Source organism: Peromyscus maniculatus, chromosome 1 (genome assembly GCF_049852395.1).
Source record: "Peromyscus maniculatus bairdii isolate BWxNUB_F1_BW_parent chromosome 1, HU_Pman_BW_mat_3.1, whole genome shotgun sequence".
NCBI classification, from domain to species: Eukaryota; Metazoa; Chordata; class Mammalia; order Rodentia; family Cricetidae; genus Peromyscus; species Peromyscus maniculatus.
Window position 1 is genome coordinate 143,058,723 of NC_134852.1, and position 26,712 is coordinate 143,085,434.

The window sequence follows — 26,712 nt, forward strand, 5'->3', positions numbered from 1 at the left end:
AAAGTCAGCCAGGTGGTGGTGGTGCACTCCTTTAATCCCAGCACTCAGGAGGCAGAGTCAGGCGGATCTCTGTGAGTTCGAGGCCAGCCTGGTCTACAGAGTGAGATCCAGGACAGGCACCAAAAAATTATACGGAGAAACCCTGTCTTGAAAAACAAAACAAAACAAACAAAAAAAGTAAAGTCATAATATGTGGCTATAGGCAAACTTTTCTGTCTGGCCAGCCAATTCCCAAATAACCATACAGAGTCTTAGTAGTAATTATAAATGCTCAGCCAATAGCTTAGGCTCATTTTTTTTTTTTTTTAGCTATCTCTTATAATTTAAATTAACCCATTTCTATTAGTCTATATGATGCCCCAAGGCTCGCTTACCTCATCCTACTCTCATGGTGTCTCCTCAGACTCTGCCTTCTTCTTCCCAGCATCCTCTGTGCCTGGCTGTCCCGCCTATACCTTCTGCCTAGCTACTTGCCAGGCAGTTCTTTTATTAAACCAATCAAAAGGTGCCTTGGCAAAGACACATCTTCATAGTGTACAAAAAGATTGTTCCATTAACATGTGGCTTTATTCAGCTATGGGGTGAAGAATGGTGTTAAAAGGCCATGAAGCTGGGAGTGAGGGAGGAGCCATGGTGGCTAGTTTAGACACTTAAAGTGGCTGAGGGAGGAGACAGTCAAGTTGGGAACAGAGAAAGAGGTATTTTTAGAAGTAGGTCTAGTGGGACTTTTTCCAGCGTGGGTATTGTAGGGCCAGAGAGAACAGGAAGTGAAGTAGAGTCAAGGCAACAGGAACTTGAGGAGGCAGCTGGTCACATGGCTTCTGCAGTCAGGAAACAAGAGAGATGAATGCTTACACTTGGCTAGCTTCCTGCTCTTTATGAAGTCCAGGACCCAGGCCTAGGGAATGGTGCTGTCCACTTTTAGGGTGGGTCTTCCCACCTATGTTAACAAAATCAAGAGAATTGCTCACAGACATGCTCAGAGGCTTGTCTTCTATGTGATCCCATCAAGTTGATTATCAAGTTGATAATCAGTATAAACCACCACATGCCTTTACTATTCTTCTAAAGTCTGAACCACTTGAAAGCAACAGATTGCTTATTAAAAAAAAATCTGTAGCCCAGGCTGACATCAGACTCAAGATCCTTCTTTCTCAGCCTCCTGAGTGCTGGGATCATGCTGTGTGCCAACAGGCCTGGTTAAAAAATTACTAAAGTACATTCTGCATCTAGAGAACATTCCTATTGTGCACGTAACACCCAATTCATCTCACTCTCTTGTGTGAGCATCTCAGAAAGCCCCCTCCATGCTCCCCAGCCCAGGGCAGCCTATTGGTGAAATTATTAAAGCCACTCCATATAGTTAAAAGGAAGATTTATTTAGTGGGTAACTTACAAAAAGGGAAAGGTAGGTCGTGGGGCCTGGGGAAGGTGTATCGAAGTCCAGCGGTGTTCTCTGGAACTCTGCTCAGTCAACCTCCACCATCAAGGGTCCAGGAACAGAGAGAGCCTGGCCCATCCAGATCTTGGGTCTCCAGGTGCCTCCCTTGGCCCCGCCTTGTAGGTGTGACAGTTGCCGAAGCCTCAATGGGGGTTGAAACTTCCAGGTCCAAGCTGGAATGGCTACCCACTATAGCAGCCACTGCTTTGCCCTCTAGCCCCATAGGTTATTTTTGCTTGTGACTCTGGATATTGTGGGGCCAGAGAGAACACGAAGTGAAGGGGACTCAAGGCAGCAGGACCTTTAGGAGGCAGCTGCTCACATGGCTTCCGCAGTCAAGAAATCCCAGAATGTGTGTCCCTTTTGATGGCGGTCCCTTTTACCTGCTGTTACTTGTGAGAGATCTGTTGTATCTGTGGAAAGTGGTTTGTAGATGGCTCGATTGTGATAAGCATGCTTCCGTGGAGTGATGTCTTACTGTTCTACTGTGAAGAGACACCATGACCAACTTACAAAAGAAAGCATTTAATTGAGGGGTTGCTTATGGTTTCAGAGGGTGAGTCCATGACCATCATCCAGGGGAACATGGCAGCAGGCAGGCAGGTAGGCATGATGCTGGAGCAGAAGCTGAGAGCTCACATCTGATCCACAAGCATGAGGCAGAGAGAGCTACCTCGGAATAGTGTGACCAATGACACACCTCCTCCAACAAAGCCACACCTCCTGATCCTTCCTAAACAGTTCCACCAACTGGGAACCAAGTACTCAAATATATGAGCTTGTGGGGGTGGGGTGGGAGGGGGGGTCTTGTTCAAACCTCTACAAATGATGACACAGTTCGTGCACGCCTCTATTTCCTATTTGGGTTATTGCAGCTGGTGTTTTGGAGAGTGTGTGCATGTGTCCTAGAGGGTGAGCATCCCTGGAACATGGCAGTGTCCGAGTGGAGTAGCTGAATTAGAAGGCAGGCGTGTGTTTGATAAGTGCTGCTAGGGAGTTCTCCAAAGTGGTTGTGTCGTTTGTATCTCACGTCAGCAGTGTACAAGGGTCCTGGCTGTCCTCTTTCCTTCCCTGTATTCAGCTTGTCTGTCCTTGGAGGGTCGGAAGAAACACTGAAGGAAGACCCCAGACTCAAATAGATGCGAGAACAAAGAATGTTTATTGCACCACTTGCAAGTGGGGTCGCTCACCTGTACAAAAATGGCGACGACCCCCAGAGGAACGTGGAAGCTCCTTTTAAGCACCGCTAAGGGGAGTTTCAGGGTCAGCTACATAATTGGTTACATAAGAGGTTACATGAGTATATTTTTAATTGGCTGAGGTTTAGTTTTATCATTTTTGGACACATCTGCACGAGCTTGGCTGGGACTCAGAAGGGGCTGCTGGGTTTGTCCTTGAGACACCGTGAGGGTAACTTTGCCCTCTCTGTTCGTTCTCTCCCTCGACCCTGAATGTGGGGGCCTTGGAGATAAACGGCCCTTTGTTGGAAAAGACACCTGTTTGCCCTTCTCAGAGAAGTGGAACCTAAATTCCGCTGTGACAGTGGGAGAGTTTAACCCTTTCCTCCTTTCCTCGCAGTGAGGCAGGATAGAAGACAGAGAAAATCCTAGGAAAATGAGAACTCAGGGGAGCCCTTCCCCTTGGAGTCGGGTGGAAGCCTCTGACACACAGAATAATCCCAGCATAATTAACAGCTGTGTAAGAGCTCCTCCTTCCCTTCCCAGCTGTGAGCCTGCAGTTTTCTAGGATCCCACCGGAAGCCCCTTTTAGAGACAGGACATGTGCTACCCCCTCGCATGTGTACCCCTAGTGGCGCCTGATTTTACTTTATCAGCAATTATAAATCCATGCAAGGCACTTCCAAAGCCCGTCATGTCTCTTATCAAAAGAGAGAGAAAATGAAGAAATAAAAATAAGATTTATCTGTTTATTTTGTTTTTTCAAGACAGGGTTTCTCTGTAAAAGTCCCATCTGTCCTGGAACTTGCTTTGTAGACCAGGCTGGCCTTAGAACTCACAGAGATCCGCCTGCCTCTGCCTCCCAAGTGCTGGGATTAAAGGCATGCACCACCACCACCTGGCTGTAAAATAAAATGTTTTAGCAACCATTTAAGATGTAACTTGAAAACTTGGCATGATAGCATATGCCCTTACGAGGCAGGCTAATCTCTGTGAGTTTGAGGCCAGCCTGGTCTACAAAGCGAGTTCCTGGTCTACAAAGCAAGTTCCAGGACATAGAGAAACCCTGTCTCAAAACAAAACAAAAAGGCATAACTTGAGAGCTACCAAAATATTTGTGGTTAATGCCAAGACAGTTACTTGCACATCTCTGTTGAGAAGTCCACTTAGCGGGGCGGTGGTGGCACACGCCTTTAATCCCAGCACTTGGGAGGCAGAGCCAGGCGGATCTTTGTGAATTCGAGGCCAGCCTGGTCTACAGAGGGAGAGCCAGGAAAGGTGCAAAGCTACACAGAGAAACCCTGTCTCGAAAAACCAAAAAAGAAAAAAGAAAGGAAGGAAGGAAGGAAGGAAGGAAGGAAGGAAGGAAGGAAGGAAGGAAGGAAGGAAGGAAGGAAGGAAGAAAAGTCCGTCCTTACACTTGGGCATGCCTTACCTCCTGTGACTCTTGGAGAAGGCCATACCTCTGCACGTGGGTACGCCTTACTTCCTTCTGAGCGCCTCTCTTTCTCTCTTTAGCCTTGTGCTTAAGTCTACATGAAAATAGCTTCAATAAAACCTCCAATTTTGCTTCATAAACTGGCCAGTCCTGAAAATCTGATGAGAACTGAAGCCGCGGATCCTGTTTTGGCCTGAAATGAGGTCTCTACAAGTCTAGGGGAGTTCCTCTGGCTGCTGAGGGTGACTTTGCGGAGCTGTCCTCTTTCTCACGGACACCAGCAGGGTCATTTTTACACTGGAGCCCTGTGAAGAGTGGAGTGGAGCCATGGAGCCTCAGCCCCTCTTAGGCGTCCCCCTTCCTGTCAGGAGCGCAGATGTTGGCAGGGACCAGCAGGAAGAGGTGTCCCTAGTTTACTAGACAGTAGTGTGGTTGGGATAAATCACTGCTCAGGCAGGTAATGGCTCAGGTATCTCCCAGTGACAGCAAGGTAGCTGGCCTTTGAGGGTGAATGTTTACTACCCATAGGCATTTTATTAGTGACTTCCTTTTAGCCCCCCCATATCCAAAGTGGGATGTTGTTACCTTTCTTTTTTCTTTTTTCTTTTTTCTTTCTTTCCTTCTTTCCTTCTTTCCTTCCTTCCTTCCTTCCTTCCTTCCTTCCTTCCTTCCTTCCTTCCTTCCTTCCTTCCTTCCTTCCTTCCTTCCTTCCTTCCTTCTTTCCTCCCTCCCTCCCTCCCTCCTTCCTTCCTTCCTTTCTAACTTTCTTTCTTTTTTCTTTTCTTTTTTTGAGGCAGGGTTTCTCTGTGTGGTCTTGGCTGTCCTGGCACTCTCTCTGTAGACCAGGCTACAGAGATTTACCTACCTCAGCCTCCTGAGTGCTGGGATTAAAGGCGAGCTCCACCACTGCCCGGTTTCCTGTTACCTTTCTTAACTAGCAGGCATACTTGAGACTCGGGGTGAGGGGAGCTCTCTCAGGACCTGGGACAGCAAAGGAACCCCCTGAACCTCATTTTGCCAGACCCAGAGCAGGATCTTAAATGCCACCCTAGATTTCTGCTTGGACTCTTTTTTGACTCTTTTGAGGAGGAAGGGGCTCTGGGACAGGACAAGGCTTCCTTCTGAATCACTGGTTCTCAACCTTCCTGATGCTTCAACCCTTTAATGCAGTTCCTCATGTTGTGGTGACCCCCAACTATAAAATTATTTTCGTTGCTACTTCATAACTGTAATTTTGCTGCTGTTATCAATTTATAATGCCAACAGTTTGGGAAATAGATAAAGGTTTGCAAAAGGGTCGCGACCCACAGGTTGAGAACTATTGCTCTAAATGGTTGCCTGTAAGCTGATGTTCCTAACCTGACATAGCACTATCCAGGAAAAGGCTACAAAGAGGTATGGTGTTGGGAAGGCTCCCGTTCGACCCTGTGGGTTCTGAGCTGTGTCTTCTGACTGGTCCCAGGAAGGCTTTGTTAAGATGTACTTTGAGGGCTGGACGGATGGCTCAGTGATTAGGAGCCCTTGCTGCCCTTGCAGAGGCTTAGGGTTCAGTTCCCAGCAGCCACCTAGTGGCTCACAACCATCTATAACACCACTTCCAGGGGACGCCCTCTTCTGACCTCTGCAGGCACACATGACATACGTGCCAGCACACACCCATACACATAAAATAAATAAATCTTAAAAAAAAAAATATGAAAGGGGCCGGACAGATGCCTCAGTGGTTAAGGGCACTGGCTGTGCTTCCACAGGACCCGGGTTCAACTCCCAGCACCCACAGGACAGCTCACAACGTCTGTAACTCCATTTCCAGGGTACCTGACACCCTCATACAGATATACGTGCAGGCATGACACCAATGCACATAAATAAAAATAAAATAAAAAGTTTCCTTTGACCCCACAGTCTTGCACAGCAGGGCGACTCCGTGTGGCGATACTGAAATGTAGCAGCCTGTGACGACAATCCTAAAACACAGGGAAGGCAGCTGGCAGAGCTGGGGAGCTCCCTTTCCAGAAGCCTGTGGGATTGTTCCTGAGGATTATCCCAGAGGACCCCGACACTTTCTGAACTCCCTGGCTTCCTTGCTACTGGACCAAGTCCCTAAATCTGTGTCTGGCCCTCTGGAGCGTCTCAAGTGACCTCTGTCTGTCTCGTGACTGCCATTCCTTTTCTTACCCCAGTTCTTCTGTGGGTTTTGATGAGAAGGCTTCCAAGCAGCCCTGGCCTCTCTAGGGCCAACCCTTCCTGCTCAGGCCTAGGGCAGTCCCACAGGCCCTCAGGTGAGAGAGGCTTGGGGGGGTAAGAGATTTGCCCTCTGTTAAAACACACCTGCTTTTGAAGTTTTCTGGGGATTTGCCAACACTGGCCCCTCCCAGAACCCTCCACAGATGGGTCCAGCTTGCCAGGGTACACCGCTGGGCATCCAGCTGGCTTGAGTGGCCTTGGCAGTTCTTTCCACCTCTGCCTCTGTGACCCCCCTTGAAGTGCAGTGTTTGTTCCCTTTGAAGTTCTGCAGGAGCTCAAAGGAAGTTCCCCGGGGAAGAGCCACTGTGGCAGTGGGACAAGTGTGATGGGGTGGGACGGGACCTGGGGACATGCACTTCCCTGGCAGCCCCCCAGCACAGTGGCCCCAAGGCACTGAGGAGGGAATGGCTTACTGTCTCCCATTATTCTCTCTGGGTTTTCTGTGGTGACAGTTTGTTTTGTTTTGTTTTAGAAAGTCCCTCCTTCTGGGGGGACAGAAAACACAGGAAGAGGGAAAACTTAGACGTTGCAAATGAGATCAACCACAGTGATAGAGGTCCCCTGCAGGAGGCCTGCCTCGAGCCAGGCAGGTGCCCACCCCCCCACCTCACTCTCCCCTGTGCCCAGTGAGCCCTCTTCCAGGAGAGGGCTGAGGTCTTGAGAAGCAGGAAAAGAGGCCGAGTTCTTGTTAGAGACAAATGATTGCATGCATCCACCCCCGCACCCAGCAAACATTCGCTGGACACCTGCAGTGTACCGGGAACCCTGCTCTAGACCCGGAGAATTTATCGTGGCGAGCCAGGTGGCAAGAAACCAATGCCCTGGTGGAGCCAGGTTGGCAGTGCCAGGAGACCAGCAGCGAACAGCTTGCACTAGGCAGGCTGGTGTGCCAAGTGGAGAAAGGCTGAACTCTTCAGAGGTCCAGGGCTGCAGGTGCTCATGGGCCTTACAGGTCCCATGGGCATTGAGTTGAGCTCAACAGAGGTGAACCTAAGAGCATCCCAGATGAAAGAAGGAGGCAGCTTTGCCCTTCCCATGTGGTGCCCCCCCCCCCAACTCCTGCTACCCACTTAGTCCTGGAAGCTGCTGGGTGGAGTCCACTGACTGCTGTAGGACCTGTGGGCGGGCGTGGACATCTGTAACCCGCCTGGGTTCCCCCCACTGGCCTTTATTGGAGCCCATTTGTGGTTGGCTCAGGCTCCCTGAGGGGAACCATTCAGAGGCAGGCTGGGCACAGCAGGGGCTGCAGCACAAAGGCCCCCAAGGCATCTGCATGTGAAAGGCAATGAGCGTTTACTGCATCCTGTGGAAGATCACTAAAGCACATCTGCCGGGCCAGCCTGGCCCAGCCTGGCCTTTTGGGAGCCGGCAGCGGCGGAAGGAAACAGACCGGGCCGCAGCCCAGGGCAGTCTCATAAAGCAATTCCCACCCAGGATGGTGAGCCAGGCCCTCCACCCAGCCTTCCAGATGGCCCCTCTTGATCCTTAGGGTGAACAGAAATCTTGGGAACCCAGTGGAAACCCAGATGCCATTACGGACGGGACGGTCTTGGGGCAGCAGCAAGCGATTGGGCCAGGGCAGCTTTGAAATCTGGCTGGTCCCTCACCTCTTGTGGGACCTCCTCAGTGCTCAGCTGCTGTGACAGCATCCAGCCATGAAGGCACAGTTAGTTCCTAGGAGTAGCCATGTAACAATGCAGACCCTAGCCCAAGCTGAGCTGCGTCCTCTCAGATCCACCCGTGGGCCTGGCTAGCCAAGGAGTCAGCTGGGGGAGGCTCCACCCAGGCCTTGGGCAAGGGGTCTGTACTGTGACCTTGGGCTGTTGGCGATGACTGAGCTCTCCTATACATCGCCCTTCCCTGTCCAGAGATGAGCCATGATGGGGGAGGACATGGGCCGGAGCAGCATGCTCTTTATCCTGGGTTCTGGGTTTTCTGTTTTGTAATGTCAACACTTGAGGTTTCATAACACAGGTGACTTCCTTCTGTAAATGTTCCTGCCAGCACTTGATTCAGAGAAAAGTCCAAGGCCTCCGTCATCAGCCCTGTCCCAATAGATGCCTCCCATTGACCCCGTGGGTCTTCCGGCCCCTTGCTTTTGTGTCCTCCAAGAGCACGGAGGATTTGTGACACAGCCAGAATTCTCCCTCTCCTGATCGCTGCAGTCCCCAGGGCAGCTGCCCATCACGCTGCACTACCTTTGCCCTGTCCGCCAACTCTGTATTTGACCAGAGTGAGATTTTTAACTCTTTATTGCCCTCAGAGTAATTTTTTTGAGAGAGGGATGGAGGTTTGAGACAGGGTTTCTTTGTGTAGCCCTGGCTGCCCTAGAACTCACTCTGTAGACCAGGCTGGCCTTGAGCTCACAGATCTTCCTGCCTTTGCTGGGATTAAAGTCATGTGCCATGTGCCACCACTCCCTGGCTTACCCTGAGAGCAGTTTTAAAAACTCGCACTTAAGTTATTTGCACGTGTGCACTCATGCTCACGTGGGAAGGTCGGAGAACAACGTGTAGGAGTTGGTCTCAAGAACTGAACTCTGGTTATCTGGTGCCTTCACCTGCTGAGCCCTCTTACCAGGCTCAGAGCATCTGTCCTTCTACATTTCGTTTGGGGAAACGAAAGCTAAACTAAAAAAGAAAAGAATGTTCCCTGTGAGATCAGGCAGTGAAAAACTTGAGGGTGTTTTGGAGAGTGATGGCAGTGAGGCTCAGGGCACAACTGCACACATCTGGTTTGCGGGCCAGGGGCTGCCAAGAGTACCAGGAGACAGAGTGGGTGGACAGTGCTTTGCCCAGACCGCACAGCCTCTGAATGACACCTTATCTAGACTGCAGACTCTTGTGTAGTTGTGAAGGAGGTGAAATTAGCTCTTCTGGTGTGGATGTTAGTTTATATGACCCGGATGGTCTATGAGTGAGAAAGCTGTAGGATAATGTATATAGAATACCTTTTTGTTGTTGTTGTTGTTTGAAGCAGGGTTTCTTTGTGTAGCTCTGGCTGTCCTGAAACTCGCTTTGTAGACCAGGATGGCCTCCTCACAGAGATTGGCCTACCTCTGCCTCCTGAGTGCTGGGATTAAAGACGTGCACCACCACCACCCGGCCATTAGAATACCTTTTTTTAAAAAAATGATGTTATGTTTTTATTTGTTTAGTTTACAGTGTGTGTGTGTGTGTGTGTGTGTGTGTGTGTGTGTGTGTGTGTGCGCCATGGCCCACATGCAGAAGTGAGATGGTAAATTGCAGGAGTCAGTTCTCTTTCCACTGTATGAGTCCTAGAGATCATATTAGGTGACCAGTCTTGTCGGGAAAACTTCCTATGTCTGAGCCAGCTCACCTTCCCTTATTTGTTTATTTTTGAGGTGGAGATTTTCCTGTGTTGCCCAGAACATAGGGAGACCAGAACTGCCCTGCTCTTGCCTCCATAGAGCAGTGGTTCTCAACCTTCCTAATGCTGCTACCCTATAATACAGTTCCTCATGCTTGGTGACCCCCAACCATAAAATTATTTCATTGCTACTTCTTCGCTGTAATTTTGCTACTGTTATGAATCATAATATAAATATCTGATATGCAACATCAAAGGGGTCATGACCCACAGGTTGAGAACGATTGATTGCCTTAGAGGTTGGGATTCTAGGTGTTCACCACTGTGCCAGACTATTATGCCATCTTTTAAAAGACAAAATAGGCCAAGCAGTGGTGGCGCACACCTTTAATCCCAGCACTCTGGAGGCAGAGGCAGGAGGATCTCTGTGAGTTTGAGGCCAGCCTGGTCTTCAGAGTGAGTTCCAGGACAGTGAGGGCTACGTAGAGAATCCCTGTGTAGATGTACCGATCTTATTAAATAAGAAACACAGAGCCAAATGTAGAGTTAAAAGCCCAAGAGGTCAGAGCAGTAGCTAAGAGCTGAGACTAAAACCTCCTTTTTACCCTTTGTTGTCATTGTTGTCCTTTCCCTGAGAATGAGACCAATTTTTTTGTGTTTGTTTTTTTATTGACTTTTTGTTTTGTCTTTTTATTGGTTGTAAACCCAACCACATGACCTCCTCGTCACTGTCTGTCTATACAGATCTCTAGGTCTCTGTGGTTGGTATTGAGATTAAAGGCATGTGTCTCCATGCTGGTGGTGTCCTTGAACACACAGAAATCTGCTTGTCGTGTGATCGAGATTAAGGGCATGTGCTACCACTGCCAGACTTCTGCTATGCCTTGCTATTAGCTCTGACTCCCAGGCAACTTCATTTATTAACATACAAATAAAATCACATTTCAGCACAAATAAAATATCACTATAACCCTGTGTCAAAAAACTAAGAAAAAAAATAGAAAGTAAACACAACAAACTTCATCCATCTGGGCTGGTGTCATAGTTGATTCATGAGCTTGAACTTGGTGGAGGGAGGTCAGAGAGTCTTAGGTGAATAAGGGAGACTATAGACACAACTCCTCCGTTAGCAGTATGATTTGTTGCTTGGATTGTGACCTCAGGTGGGCAGGGTCACCCCCAGAGGTCAAGGCAGCCAGTGTAGGTGTTCTGGAGCAGGGTCACTGCTTCCCTTTCAGTGTGTCACAGTAACCTGTGAGACCCACTTACGAAGCCATGGCCCCCAGGGCAGATGGAGAAGTTCTCAGGCACTGCTCAGGGTGGCTTCTCATACCCTTGGGGGCAGGAAAGATGCCATCCAGCTTATAGAGGAGGAGTCTGAGGGAGATGTTGAGACTTACATATCTCATGAGAAGGGATGGGGTCTGGTGGTCACACCCAGCAGGTGCCACCTTTTCCCTGTCATCAAAAGAGTGACAGGTGTCAGAGCCAAGGGGTGAGAGCCTGGGTTCTAATCCCAGCTCTGCCCCACAGCTGGCCTGTGGGCTTAGGCCAGGTTCCTCAGTTTTCTGCCTGTAACAACCTGCATGGTGAGGCATTGTAACACAAATTCTCCACAGTCTTGTAATAAAAAAAGAACAAAAAACAGAACCAGATATTGGGGTGAAAGCTGAAAGATAAGAGAGATAAATGAATAAGCCACCCCTTACCTCTAGGCCCCCTCAGCCTGAAAAAGCCTCAACCGATAGGCATCTAGCCAAATGAACTTCCTCAGCCCAAATGGCTTTAGTTCCTGTCTCCTCACGCCTTATATACCTTTCTCTGCCCACCATATCACTTCCTTTCTCAACCACTCTAGTGCTGGGATTAAAAGCGTGTGTGTTTCCCAAGCAAAGGCATGAGATCTCAAGTGCTGGGATTAAAGGTGTGTGCCACCACTGCCTGGCTCTGTTTCTCTCCTAGACTGAGTCAATCTCATTTAGTCCAGGGTGGCTTTGAACTCAAAGAGATCCACTGTCTGTTCTCTGTGTTTAATCTAGTGGCTTGTTCTGTTCTCTGATCTTCAGGTAAATTTTATTAGAGTATACAACATATCACCATGAGGCACAGAATTATGCAAGGGATTTTTCTCTGTCGTCAGAGTTTGACTTAGCCATAGGCACTCCGTGAATGGTCTGCTGTCAGATGGAGAGCGTGGTACGAGGGATTGCTTCCTTGAAAAACAGCATCTTTCAGGTATAGAACTTGGTTCCTAGTCAAAGTTAAAGCATTCTGTTCTGCCCAAGGCCAACATGGAAGGACTATTGTCCTGGCTTTGTCCTGGCTCTGTCCTGGTAGGTATCTCAGCATCCTCCCACAGGTCTCCACCTGTGAGTGGGACCCTCATCTCTCAGATTGTCACAGGATGCAGTGTGATGTGTGAGTAAAGCCAGTTACTAGGTGCTGTTGGTAGTTGTCGAAGGGGTGTGTCTCTCTGTCCTGGTGTCTCCAGGACACCTATCAAGTCTTGAGGCTTCTTCTCCCCCAGTAGATCTCTCTGTCTTCCTGCAGGTGCCCTGGGCGGTGCACTCTGGGTTCTTCCCTCTGGTCCTGCTTCAGTGAAACCCTGCCTTCCTATTGGACAGAACCTACCTGAAAGGCTGAGCTGCCCACAGTAGCAGGTCACCCTAAAGTCATCAATCACTGTGACTTATTAGTGAGTATTTGCAGATTTGCCAGATACTTCCCGTATGTCTCTTAATATAGCATCAGCAACCCTATCTGGTAGCTGCTGTGAAAGCCTTGCTGCATAGATGAGGAACCTGGGGTTTGAGAGGCTTAGGGAACAACTTGCAGAACACATTGGGAGGCATGTCTGCTTTCTGAGCCCAGCTTCCACCATGCTCTTGGGACGCTGGGCACTGAACAGTCTGGCCTGCTCAAGGCCACCCGTGCTTGGGGATGACTGCCTGCCGGCTGAGTTTGCAGGGCTGGAGAGTGGGACTTGTGTCCATGGACATCCCCGGCATGCTGCCTATGCCCCCCAGTCTCCCCTCTGTGTGTGACTCACTTAGGTCCGGGTCACCAGGGTTTCTCCAGTTACCGAGTCTCATGCACTCGACTCAAGTGTTTGTCGATTGCTATGAAATCGATGCTCTGGCCTTGGCATGTCCCTGTGATCTGAGCTCAAGCACGTCATAGAGAACACAATGGTTAGATGTTCTGAGGGCAGGTAAGGTGGTACCAGCGCAGGGTAGGCGGGCTGTGTGTTTTGTAAGGGCCTTGGCTTGGGGCCTGCCCAAGTCACATGACCTCCCTGAATGCATGTGGCCTACTGGCTTTCCCCGAGAGGAGCCATCACCTGACCACCGCACTGCTGCTCTGCTCTCTGCCCAGAGTTTGGACTCTGACCACACATGTGCTACTGTCCAGCAGTGCCCATTGGAGGGAGGCCTGGGCAGTGATAGCCATCTGCCAAGAGAGGGGAAAAGGATAAGGAAGGTGTAGTAGGGCCAGCCAAGCTTTTGGCGGTGCCATGGCTGGTGCCTTCCACCACTCAGGGTCTTCTGCTGATGTCAGTGAGTGAGGAGTTCATGGAGATCGCGTCTCCTCTGTGCCAGTCTCGATAGCGTCTCCAGCCTGCGGCGCTAGAGAGCCTTCTGAGTGACAGCCCTGAAATGGGGTGGCTTCTAATCCCAGTTTAGGAGGAAACTGGAGAATCAGGAGTTCAAGGTCATCCTTAGCTACACATTGAGTTTGATGCCCACCTGGGCTCCTTGGGACCCTGCATATCAACAAACAAACACGAAAGAATAGTGCATGCCTGTGATTTCAGTGCTCAGGGTACTGAGGCAGGAATTTTTTTTTTTTAATTTATTTTAAGTTAAGGCCATCCTGGCCCACTCTGTCTCAAGAAACCAAACCAAACCAAACCAAAACTATTCTGATACCTTCTGGATGCTGAGAAGCTTGGGTAGCTGCCTGTATTTCGTTTTCTAATAACCCCAGAGGTACTATTAACATCTTTTTCCCTTGTGATGCTTTGTGTCACATGTTGTGAGCTGGACAGGGTCTAGAAATACCTCGGGGACAAATCACTGGGCATGTCTAGGAGAGATTTTCTAAATTGGACAATGGAGATGGGAAGACCTGCCCTACATGTGGGTGACACCATTCTATAGGCCGGGGTCCCGGGCTGAATAAAAAGGAGAAAGCCAGCTGAGCATTGGCGTTCTCTTTCTGCTTCCCGCCTGTGACGACAACGGTGACCAGTTGCCTCCTGCCGCCACGCCTTCCCCGCCATGATGGACTGTACCCTTGAACTGTGAGCCAGGGTAAACACTTCCTCTCTCAAGTTGCTTTACCCAGGTGTTTTGTCACACCAACAGAAAAGTGACTGACTGATCCATCCCGATAGGAAAGCAGACCTTGTATCTTGCTGGCCTGCTTCCCATTTCAATAGTACGTGGGACCTGCCTTCCCACCTTAGGTGAGGTCGGAGTGGGACTTCTGGTTAGAGCGGTGGAAGACCAATGAGAGAAGACCGATGAGGGAAGACAGATGAGGGAAGACAGATGAGGGAAGACAGATGAGGGAAGACCGATGAGAGAAGACCGATGAGGGAAGACCGATGAGGGAAGACAGATGAGGGAAAGGCCTTCCCAGTCTCTGCCATATGAGCATCTCTGGTACCAGGTGGGCCTTGGATTCAACTTGGGTCACTTAGGTCACTCCCAGGAAAGCATCAACAATGCTGGATTCATTTTGGGCAGGAATCTAGAAAGCATCCAAACTACCTCTGTACAGGACTGTGCTGGTCACTTCCTGTCCATCTTGGACCCTAGTGAGCCTTTGAACTGCCATTTCCGAAGTCTGAGATTACCTCATGGACATTTCACCTGTAAACACGTACTTTACACCTGTTGATGGCCCTGTCCCCTAGGGTCTCTGTGACCCTTTCAGGGGTTTCTTGTAGTCTCTGTGACATCTTTTGGTTTGGGGGACCCTGACTATTTCCACCCAGTCGCTCTGGCTCTAGGTCCACACAAGCCTCCAGCCCCTGGAGTTGTCCCCAGGGCTGCTGTGCCCTGTCTCCGGTTCCTGTGACACCTGTGGAAGTCATAGCTCTGGTCTCCAGAAATCCTCGAGCTGGCAGAGCGGCTGGAGGAAGGAGGTCTTGGCAACACACAAAGCATAGCTGGAGGAGGATGGCCTCTGTGTGAACAGGGGGAGATCGAGCTTTTGGAGGGAGGACCAAGTGGACCTGGCCTGGAGGGCAGATGAGATTTAGCTCCAAGGGACTACGACGACGACGACGACGACGACGACGACGACGACGATGAAGGCAAAGACGTGGACAATGAGAGGACCTCCAGGCAGATAAAGGCAACAAAAGCCAGGGCTTGAGGGAGAAGAGGGGACCCATCGGGAGCCCCTGACCAGCTCCTGGCCCTGCGCAGTCGCCCTTTCTGGTCCCTCTGAGAGGAGCTCCTTACTCTCCAGCTTCTCAGCCCTTGGCAAGCTGGAGAGGGCAGGCTCTGAGCTATCCCAAGGTCACTCAGGGTGTCCAATAATTGTCCTAACACTCTACCTGCCACGGAACAGTAATGAGAGGGTTTTCATTATTTTCGGGTGAGCGCTCCTGGCAGATGCCCGACAGCCAGCAGATGTGTGAAGTCCGAGGTGATTTGTAAGGGACCGGCTCATCTGATGCACGGTAATTGCACAGGGCGATGTTGTCACTCAGAGGAGTGTCCTGGCCCGCTGGGATGAGGTTAAGGTCAGTTCAGAGATCCAGCTGGGTCACAGGAAGTGGGACTCCTGCGGGGGGCGGGGTTGGTCAGTGGTGAAGACCCTGGCCACAATCTCAGTGGGGTCTTCAGGCCACCCAAGGGCCCTCCCTGCCATGGCTTTTGGGTGTTGGGGTGGACCTGCAGCCATTGTCCTTCATCAGGGATTCTTCTGTAGCTCTCTGGAAGCTGTGCCTTCTTGGGCCTTTTCTCGTGATCCGGAATCTGTGTTCCAGGCCTCCCAGGGCCAGATCTATAGTATATGGCACCAGCGCTCACAGAGAGATGTGGACATGATCCCTCAGCTCCTTCTGCCTGGGTCGCCGTAACAAACACCGACAACTTGCAGCTGATACTGTATGCATTTCTTTTTCCCAGTGCTGGAGGTACTGGCTGTCCGTGCTCAAGGTGCTTGCATGGTCGGGTTCTGGTGACGGCGATTTTGCCGGGTGTTCACGTGATCTCTGTGCTGTGAGAGAGACAAGAGAGCAAGGAAGAGAAGGAAGACAGCATGCACCAGGCCTCACAGGCTTCTTTTTGTTTGTTCTGGGGATAGGGTCTCCTGAGGTATCTCAGGCAGGCCTGAAATCTGCCCCGTGGACGGACCATGGTCTCAGACTGGCAGCGATCTTCCTGCTTCTGCCTTCAGCGCCGGAGTTACAAGCATACGTCACCATACCCAGCCTGTGGGGCCTCTAAGGACGTTAGTCCTATCATATGAGGACCCCTGTCTTATGATTCTACTTAATCATACTTTGCTGCTCTAGGCCTTGTCTCCAGGTACAGACACCCTGGGGGTTAGGCCTTCAGTGTAGGAATCTGGTGAGGCACAGTTCAGTCCATAGCGCGGGCCATCCAGGCCTTCTTCACATTGGTGCGTGGCTTCTTCCCTATCTCAGTTTCAACCCAGGTACTCACCCAGGTCAGACCCACGCGAGTCTCAGCCCTCCCTACAGTAGGATGCCCCAGGGCAGAGCTGGGACGGCCGGGCCCTGCCCGGGGCGTAGTGTCACATTTGAAGGCCCTCTGTGCAGGGGCCTGCACACACCTTCCTAGAGAGCTGAAGGGCCCCCCAGGCTTTGTGCTCACAGGCCAGATGACCTGGGTCAGGTCTCTTCTAGAAGATTTCCCTTCTTGTCTCCTGAGTGGGGAATACGTTTACTCAGTTAGCTGGTACATATGGAGGGCTTCCTGTGAGGATGACCTCCCTGAGAGGGTGAAGACAAGTTCAGGCGTGGACACTCAGCACAGTGAGTGTGCTTCTCCACAGCCAAGATCCATGGAGACCTGCCCTGGCACTTTATTGACTTTAAACATTTTTAATTTTATGTGCATGGGTGTCTGTGCACCGTGTGTATGCAGTGCTCACAGAATCCAGAAGAGGCTGTCTGAACCCCTGGGACCGAAGTTACATATAGTTGTCACATACAGTTCCAGTTGTGAGCTGCCCTGTGGGTGCTGGGAACCAAACTTGGGTTCTCTACAGCAGCAGAAAGTGTTCTTAGCCACTGAGCCGTCTTCCCATGCCACGCTTTACTATTATCATAATGACAGGGACTGCTGTAATAATATCCAGTGATTTTAAATACAGAGACTTCGTGGGGCTGGCCTCTGGGGGTCACAGGGCCTGTGGTAACGCATCAAGAAGGGACATGGTCGGTGGCACAGAGGGACAGAACCCAGAGGGAAAGCTCTGCATACACAGTTCCAGCCACATTGTCCCTGGACAGATAAACTCACAAACAGAAAGCACCGATTTCCAACCAACTCATGTTGGTCTCTCAGAGGAGACAGTGAGCTCCTCCCTCCTCCCACCCTCATCAGAAGTTGTGTTTAGAGTGACAGATGTGAGGCCCTGCCATCTCGCTGTCACACCGATTGCTCACTGTTCTGAGAAGGTCACATCATCATTCATTAGCGGTAATTAGTCCCCGGAGACCCCTGCACTTCTTCCCTCGACTGCCCCATTAACTTGGGTGTGAATCACACATTCCAGGCACCAATCAATGAAGACCCCTCCCTAATACGCAAGGTGATGCTATTAGTTACAATATATTAACTGCCTAATTTAAAAATAAAAAAGCCATCTTTATGAAGGGCAATTAACCACTGAGTGTAATTGGTCATTCATAAACCTCTGATTAGGAAAGACAAATAATAAGAAAGGGATGAGCCCCCTAGGCTGTGGAAGATGTGGTCTCCGCACCGACGGCTGGAGAGCTGCAGATTTCTCCATACATGGCACCTGGTAGCCCCAGAGCTGGCCGGTCCCTGAAACTCCCCCCTTCTGTGGGCGCCTAGGGGCCGCAGGATCAGGCACAGCCTAAAGGTGTTGCAGGCTGGTGCTTCCTCCTCGAGGTCTCAGCTCTAGGTGGCTTCCCAGTAAGGCCTCTCCAACCTTCCTGTCCAGATAGCCATTGTCCCCTCGCCCCGTTTGTGTCCTTCACGGTCCCTCTCCTCCCAGGTACAAAGGGCCTTGCCTGCGATCCTTCTTGTTCACTGCCAGCCAGACTCCATGCCACCCGAGAACTGCGGCCAGGAAGGCCCTCCCCGTAGGCACAGCACCAGCCTGCAGTCACTACATGTCCATGCCCAGTACCAAGTGCACACTGGTTATTTGTAGATAAGCTGAATGTCATCTCACTGGGGGCCTCTTGAGGCATCCGCTTTGTGGCTTTGAATCCAAAGAGCTCACCCAGATGTCACCAGGATGCTCCGAAGGAGGGGGTCATGGTACCGTTGGCTTCAGTGCATCTCAGTTTTATGGAACCTCGATTCTGGGTTTATGCAGGGTGGGGTTCCCACTTCCACATTCCAGAACTGTCATGTTGCTGCTGTCTGTTTCCGACAGACCCTGTCTATTGACTTTAGTGAGAAGACAGAGCTCAGCTTGGTGCCTCTGCCTTACCCTGTTGGAGAAGAGTGGATCCAGTTAGTAACTCGTGGATATGGGGAGTAACAAGTACCAGGGGGAAATGCAAGTGCTGTGGACCGAGGGGGAGAAACAGCTGCGGGCATTCTAAGATGGCGTGTGCAGCTAGCTAGGCCAAGTGGATGGCGATGGGGGATTGATGAGTGGGTCTGGAGTCGGTGGGGTGTGTGTGTTGGGGGGGTTGGGGGGGTAGGTGGGGGGGTGAAGTATTCTAAGCCGAGGTTGGGTGGGAAGCCCTAGGGAAGCTCAGCTGACTCAGATCATGTGGGGTTGACAGGAAGTTTGGGGGTGCGGCCTGCCAGCATTCTGCTCTTCAAGAAGCGGTCTGTTAGAGCTATGAAATCCTATCCTGAATACATCTGTGACTGTCTGGGCCACCCCGGGACTTGCTGTGACTTGGCCTGCACTGCTACTTAACCAGTTGCTCTTGCAGGAGTCCCTCTCTGGGCCTCTTCTCAGGAGGCCACACCCCTCTGTGCTGAGCACACTCTCCTTTGTGTTTTCGTGGCCCAGACTGAAGCTGTCCCCGTTGAAGGTGAGATTCTGCACCAATGAGTCCCAGAAGTCCCGGGGAGAGCTGGTGGGGTTGCTTCAGCGCCTGGGATTTGACATCTCAGAAGGGGAGGTGACCGCCCCTGCACCAGCCACCTGCCAGATCCTGAAGGAGCGAGGCCTGCGGCCACACCTGCTCATCCATGACGGTAGGCCTGCCTGGGACAAACTTTGGTGGTGGAGGCTGGGGAGAGGACGTCCACTCCCACTTGGGCCAAGCCATGAGAAACAATGCAGGTCAAGCCTGACTTCCTCCATGACACTTGTGAGTCTTCAGGGTACAGAACTCGTGAGGCTCCCTTCTGGGGGACAGGGGGAAGGTAAGACCAGGCCCCAGCTATCCCTCTCCAAGCCCCAGCCTCAAGGCCAGGCCTGAGGAGTCCTGAGAGTAAAGCCTGAGGTAGTGCTCCTTGATCTAGGCAAGAGGTCAGGGATTTGCCCAAGAGGTAAGATTGATGACAGAGAAGTAAGGAGGGGGGAACGGAAGTGGAGGGGTGGATAGGAGAATAAGAAAATCAAGATTGAAGTCTATAGCTTTCCAGTGTCTGCCACCCACAGCCTGTCTGCCTCAGTGACACCCAGTACTGCTCTTTGGTGCAGTTTGCAAATGACTGTCAGAACAAGCTTTGAACTCAGGTGATTTTGGTCTGCAAGAGCAGAGATCCTCCAGCCCTCAATGGGGGGCTTTTGAGGAGCAAAGCAGAGGGAGTGGCGTTCTCTGGTGACTATTTAAAAACAGGGTTCATGCCAGGCAGTGGTAGCGCACGCCTTTAATCCCAACACTTGGGAGGCAGAGGCAGGTGGATCTCTGTGAGTTCGAGGCCAGCCTGGACTACCAAGTGAGTTCCAGGAAAAAGGCGCAAAGCTACACAGAGAAACCCTGTCTCGAAAAATCAAAAAAAAAAAAAAAAAAACAGGGTTCAGGTGCTTTGGAATGCTTTTTTGTCCTTCCTTCTTCCCCTCCCATCCTCCCACCCCTATAGCATGAATCTTAAAAAGTCTTATTAATAAAAACAAACCTGGAGCTAGGTATTGGGGTGAACACTGGAAGATCAGAGAAGCAGAACAAGCCGCAGCTACCTCACCTCACCAGTTCCTCAGCTGATCCTGTTTCCTCAGACTGGAAGCCTCTGAGTTCTCATCCGAATGGATCTCAGCTGAATTGTGCTGCTCCAAAGCCTAAAAGCTTAACCAGCTCTAGTTCCTGGTTTTCACACCTTATATACCTTTCTGCTTTCTGCCATTACTTCCTGGGATTAAAGGCTCACTTCCTGGGATTAAAGGCATGAGTCACCATGCCTGGTTGTTTCCAGTGTAGCTTTAAACTCACAGAGATCCGGATGGATCTCTGCCTCCCAAGTGATAGGATTAAAGGCGTGTGTGCCACCATTTTCTGGCCTCTATATCTAGTGGCTGCTCTGTTCTCTGACCCCAGATAAGTTTATTAGGGTGCACAATATTTTGGGGAACACAATACCACCACAGACCCCCATTTTCATTTCGACAAACCTCTGGGCAGAGTCAGGGCACTCTGCTGAAATGGAAAGTACTCCCTGGAAGGCTGGAGGATGGAATCATTGCCCTGGCATCAGTCAAGAGAAACATGACCAGCCTTTAAAAATCCTCTTTCTAACCTCCATTCTCTGTAGTTAGGAACCCGGCCAATGCATTTAGAAATCCCGTCTCCTGTTTCCCGGGGAAAGGGTTGCTAGGCATGGAGGAAGGGTAGAGCAGCTGGGCTGGGGTGGGGAGGAGAAAGCGTGGGCTCAAAGGCAGTGCTAACCAAATAACCCAGCTGGCAGGACAGAACTTGGGGGGCTGGAGGAGCAAGGGCTGTCCTTCCTTGCTGTTGTGTCTATGTTCTCAGTGAATGTACCTGTTTTTCCGGCTTTGACTTTTTCTAGGTTTTATTATTGATGTTTTCCACCCAGTACCGTATTATTGAAATCTTCGGACAGATAGCGGGCCTCAACAACTTTCACTTGGTGAGGCCCTGGAGATGACCCAGTCCATAAGTACCTGCTACTCAAGCAGTAGGACTTGACTGTCGTCCCCACAGCCAAGCATAGCAGTGTACCCCGGTCACCCAAGCACCGAGGCAGTGAGGCCGGGAGGCTCCCTGGGGCTCCCGGCCCCCCAGGCGGCCAGATTAGCACAATGGGTGTTGGTGCAGGTTCCCCTCAGCATTCCAGCCTGTGACTACCTGGAGCTCAGTGTGTGGTCACTTTTTTTTCTGTTGATGTAAGAGTTATGTGTGGCCAAGAATCCAAGCCTCTGTTACGCTTTTGTACCCCCAGAATTCCACACTCTAGAGCCCTCCATTATTATCACCCTGAAGCTGCCTGCATACCCTTCCAGTCAGTTTTTATACCTACCCCTTAATGACAGTTATTATTATTATTATCATTATTATTATTGGTTTTCTGAGACAAGGTTTCCCTGTGTAATGGCTGTCCTGGAACTCTCTCCGTAGACCGGATTGGCCTCGAACTCAGAGATCTGCCTGCCTCTGCCTCCTGAGTGCTGGGATTAAAGGTGTGTGCCGCCACCACCCAGGTGACAGTCATTATTTTTATATTTCTATTGTAAATAAATGTACCTATTTAGAATTACATATCAATAGAATGGCACAATGTATATTTGATCCAGGGACCCCAAAGGCGACTCTAGGTCTTATTTACTAAGTTACTAAGTAACCTAGAGTTACTGGACAGAACCAGAAGGACATTGTATTCACCATTAAAGTTGGGTACAGTGAAGGATCACAGCTCAGCTTGACCAGGGAGGAGCGGCATGAGGCGAAGGGCAGAGGAAGCCAGGCATGAAATCCCAGTTGTCCCCTGCATTGGTTGTGCTTGGCTGCCTCTGCAGTGATGTGGGACATGGCAGGCTGGAAAGCCTATACTTTTCTGAGACGGGCTGGTCCTCTAAGCACACAGTCCTCATGTGACTAACCTTAGGGACTCCGCATTCATCCACGTACGTCACTGAAGATTAAACGGACCCAGTACGACCCGGTTCCTCGGGTTCGAGACTCCTCCTGTCAGATAGGACTTTTGTAGGGACCCAGGGGTTCTCCCTAGAGCTGTTAGAGGGCCGGTCTTAAGGACAGGCCTCTCTCTGGAGTGTGCAGGATTCGAGCGAGCCAGGCCTGCTGAGGGAGCCCTCTCTTTCACAGAAAGCAGTCTTTTGTGTCAAGTTTTTCTCAGCAGCCTAGCGGCTCACCACATGTACTATGTTCTTGCTCTTTGCCCTGTAGGGGCCATACCACAGTTTTATTTATGTCTGGATGTGTCCCAGCTTCAGGCTGTTCTGGAATATATATTCTGCCAGGCAGACCTAGCTGAGAGAAGGTGTCCCAGTTAGGAGCTGGTAGGAGGCCACATTCTGGGCTTGAGGACTGTCTGTCTCTTGTCGTTCCAGGGGTCCGCTCAGAATTTGATGACATCGACATGGCCAACCCAAACTGTGTCGTGATTGCGGATGCTGGTGAAGGCTTTTCCTATGAGAACATGAACAGAGCCTTCCGAGTGCTCATGGAGCTGGAAAACCCGGTGCTCATATCACTGGGGAAGGGGTGAGTTGGCCGCGGCAGGGGGATGGTGCTGGGCAGGTCTGCCCAGTGCTTTGTGGTTCTCTGCTTGGGGATCAAGTAGAGACAGAGGCAGACAGGTGCTGTGGGAGTGGGCACGGGGGCCTTTTCTCCCTGCCTTGCTTTTTCTCTTCATTCCCTCCTCCTCCCCTCTAATAATCTTTCCAGGCTGTTTGACCAAGTTTCTGTATGAATCTTGGGCCAGGAGAGGGGTGGGGGCATCAGAGCAGGTGGAGGCCCTGAGGAGATCTCAAAGGCCAGGTGTAGTCTGTCCTAAGTTTATAGTAAAGTAGGAGACGATCCCTTAGCATGGGGCATAGCACAAGATGTTTAGGAATGGTCCCTGGGATACTTCATGTATCAGTAGATGGACCTGGGTGTAGCTAGAGTGTTTTCTCTCTGGTCCCACCAAGCCCCCCGACAGTCAGACAGCCCACTTATAAAATAAACACACAGATGCTTATATTATTTGAACTGTTTGACCTAATGGCTCAAGCTTCTTGTTAACTGTTCTTATATCTTAAATTGACCCATTTCTATTAATCTATACTTTGCCATGTGGCTCATGGCTTACTGGTACCTTACATCTTCCTTGTCATGGCATCAGCTGGCAGTGTCTCTCTGCCTCATCCTTCCACTTCCCAGCATTCTCTTCTCTGCTTGTCCCGCCTATACTTCCTGCCTAGCTACTGGCCAATCAGCATTTTATTTATACAGAGCGATATCCACAGCACCTGGGGTCTGGGAGGATGCTTTGGTCTGGATGCCAGGTGCTGTCTGTAGAGTTGGGATTGGTCCCCATGCTTTCGCGGGGCTTTTATCACACTTCAACACCACGCTAGTCAGTTTCTACCGCTCCAAAAGATATCTGAGGTAAACAGGTTCAAGGAAGGCCAGGTATCGGGGTCATAGCTTCACAGGCTTGCTTTGGGCTTGTGGTGAGGGTGGACACCATGGGAGAAGTGTCCAGCTTAGCTCCATGGGGACTGGGAAGCAAAGAGAGAAAGAGGAAGAGTCCTCAGTGTCCCCTCTGAGCTCCCCCACCTTAGGGGTCCAACTTCCTTTTACTAGACCCCACCTCCTTTTTAAAAAAATAATTGTTTTTATTTTATGTGTATGAGTGTTTTGCTTACATGCATGTCTGCACACCATATATGTGTAGTGCTGGTGGAGGCCAGAAGAGAAAGTCAGATTTCCCAGAACTGGATTTACAGACTGCTGTTAGCAGCCATGTGGGTCCCGGGGGATTGAACCCAGGTCCTCTGGAAGAACAGCCGGTGCTCTTAACCACTGAGCCATCTCTCCAGTCCTAGACCCCCACCTCCTTAAGGATCTACCACCTCTCAACACTGCCATCAGCTGTGACCCAAGCGTTCTGCCCCTGGGCCTCTGTGGGACAGTCAGGATGCACACCCTCGCGCCAGCTTTTCCTTTAAAGGAAAGCACTGTTTGCTTCACATCTTCCCTTCCTTCCTTTCTCCCTTATTTGCTTTCTTTGGTTTTTTTAATTTTATGTGTGTGCATGTTTTGCCTACATGTATGTATGTACACCACATGCGTGCCTGCCACCCACGGAGGTCAGAAAGGGCGTCAGATTCCTTGGAAGTGGAGTTATTGCTGGTTGTGAGCTGCCACGTGGGTGCTAGGAACTAAACCCAAGCCCTCTGTGAGAACAAGTGCTCTAACTGCTCAGACATCCTCCCAGCCCCTGTTTTGGTTTTGGTTTTTTTTTTTTTTTTTTTTTGAGACGGGGTCTGGTATCTCTCCAGGCTGGCCTGAAGCTGGTTATGTTCTGTATAATTGAGATTGGTCTTCAACTTCCGATTCCCTTGCCTCTATCTCCCACCTCCGCAGTTACAGGTGTGCGGCCACAGCCAGCAAAGCACGCTTTCCCTCGCCGTCGGTCCTGGGCATTGCCCAGCTAGGCGAGGCTGGACCACTGAGCTGTATCCCCAGCCTGCTAGCATCTTTCCTTACCCCCCCGAGATAGCACATGCTCATGGAAGAGAACTTAGAAATCACAGAGCCTCAGAAGAAAATCAAAGGTGTCTGCAGTCTGGCTGTGCAGCACCAACGCCAGCCTGGGGGTGTTACGCCCTCAGATGCAGACATTCATCCGGTGCTGCGAACAGGACTGGATCGAGAGTCACCTGAGATACACACTTCTGGACCTGTCCGTGAGGGTATCTGTAGAGAGGTTTAAATGAAGAGGGAAGACTCAGCCTTGGGGCTAGAGAGTTGGCTCAGTGGTTAAGAGCCCTGACTGCTCTTCCAGAGGACCTGGGTTCAATTCCCACACCTCCATGGCCGCTCACACCTGTCTGTAACTCCAGTTCCAGGGCTTCTGACCTCCTATGAAAAAGGGAGAAGAAGGACTCAACTCTGCACCAGCATTCACTGCTCTCTGCTTCCCAGATGTGGGTGCAGTGGGACCCAGCGCTTCATGATTTTGCCCCCACGCCTCCCCACCATGGTGTTCGTTACCCCTCAGACTGTGAACCAGCATTTCCCTCCTTCCCGGTTATGTATCTGGTCCAACAACAAGGAACCAGTGTGGGAGTCAGGCTTGACCTTGCTCTGACTTGCTTTGTCACGTGTGGGTTTTTTTTTTTCTTTTGCTTCTATTTGTGTGTGTGTGTGTGTGTGTGTGTGTGTGTGTGTGTGTGTGTGTGTGTGTGTACACTTTTGCATGTGCATGGGTACACATGTTTGTGTGTGTGTGCACATCAGGAATAACATCCTCCATCCATCTTTCACATGATTCAGTGAGGCAGCATCTCTCAGTCAAACACAGATCAAGGTCCAGCTTGTCATGGGGGTCTCTGCCTTCCAAGGCTGGAATTACAGGCGGGCCACTATGTCCACCTGGCATTTATATGAGCTGGGGATCTGAACTCCAGTCCTCACACATGTACAGCCAAGGTTTCAACCACAGAGCAATATCCTCAGGCCCCTGTGGCCTGTTTCTTACAGTCACCAAACAACAGCTTGTGAATGACTTGGTACACCATGACCCAATATCTCTGTGACACAGTTATCTGCCTTGTGAGTCTCCTGGGGTTGTGTTCAGTAATCCCTAGTGTTGGACAGTGAGATTGTATCTTATTGTCTGTGACAGTAAGTGATGGTTGAGTGTCTTTGTGACATCAGATGTTGTCCTTAGAGACCACTAAAGGAAGGTTTTTAAGAGGTTTTTTTTTCTATCCTTTTATTTATTTATTTTGATGCAGGGTCTCACTCTGTAGTTCAGGATAACCTATACTTTCAGCAATCCTCCTGCCTCAGCCTCCCAAGTGCTGTGATTACATGTGTGAGTCACCAGGTCTGGCTTGAGCTTCATGATGCATGCTTCCCAGCTCGTTTGCAGGAGACTGTACATGTCTGGTCTGGTCAACAGAAACAGTATCAGAAGGTCAGAATCTCACACTCTGGAGGTTGCATGATGCTTTGGGGTTCCTGCTGAGCTTGGAAGGCAGCAGGGCTTCGTGCTGGAAGTATTTCCATCCAGTGCTTGCTGAGTGGGCCCTCACACCCATTAATCTAGGCACACTTGTGACTAACCTGGGCCCTGCCCTTGGGTATTTGGGTTGGCAACCCTCCGCCAGAAAATGTGCATAATGAAAAAGCAATATTGTAGGTCATTTATGTCACCACATTTTTCTTTGATGCAGTTTCATCACTGCTAAAGGTTATTCCAGACCGCGAGTAATGGCTTGAATAAGTACGCTGGTGAAAAAGATGAAAGCAGCAATTGCTGGCTCTTGGCTGGGTGATAACTTCAGCAGACTCAGCAGTATCAAATCCGAGGGTTGATTTGATATGAGCGGGGCCTCCAGCTCCCTAGACTTTGACTTGGGTGAAGGGTGGCATGTTTCAAACCCGGACAGAGAAAGGACTCAACAGCTTCCAGAGGGTGGCAGCTTCTCCAGGCTGCCCAAGGACCCAGGAAGAGCCCCTGTCCCTACAGCCAAGGCTGGGGTGTCTTCCCTGAGGGTGCAGGGAGGCAGGATGTCCCCCTCCTCCAGATGGAGTGATTTACATTTGGCATCTGTGTGGACTGAGAGAGGGAATTGCCTTTGTAATTTCTCCTGTCATGCTGCCGTCAGAAAATTAAGCTGTTTACTCTACAGACTATGGAGGTTAATAGCTCTTCTGGGAGAGGTCAAGTGGTCATTTTGCAGGGAGGCCTCACCGAGGAATCAGAAACGGCGGGAGAACGAAGCATAAAATCAGA

At 50.5% G+C, this 26,712-nt stretch overlaps 1 protein-coding gene across 1 annotated transcript in view; it reads left to right on the forward strand.

The window, feature by feature from the left end:
- Lhpp (phospholysine phosphohistidine inorganic pyrophosphate phosphatase) overlaps nt 1-26,712 on the forward strand; it is a 100,073-nt gene that overhangs the window by 2,401 nt on the left and 70,960 nt on the right. The window contains exons 2-3 of the mRNA XM_006976954.4: nt 18,848-19,035; nt 22,310-22,463. Of these exons, the coding sequence (XP_006977016.1) occupies nt 18,848-19,035; nt 22,310-22,463 (342 nt within the window). The remainder of the gene's footprint in view (nt 1-18,847; nt 19,036-22,309; nt 22,464-26,712) is intronic.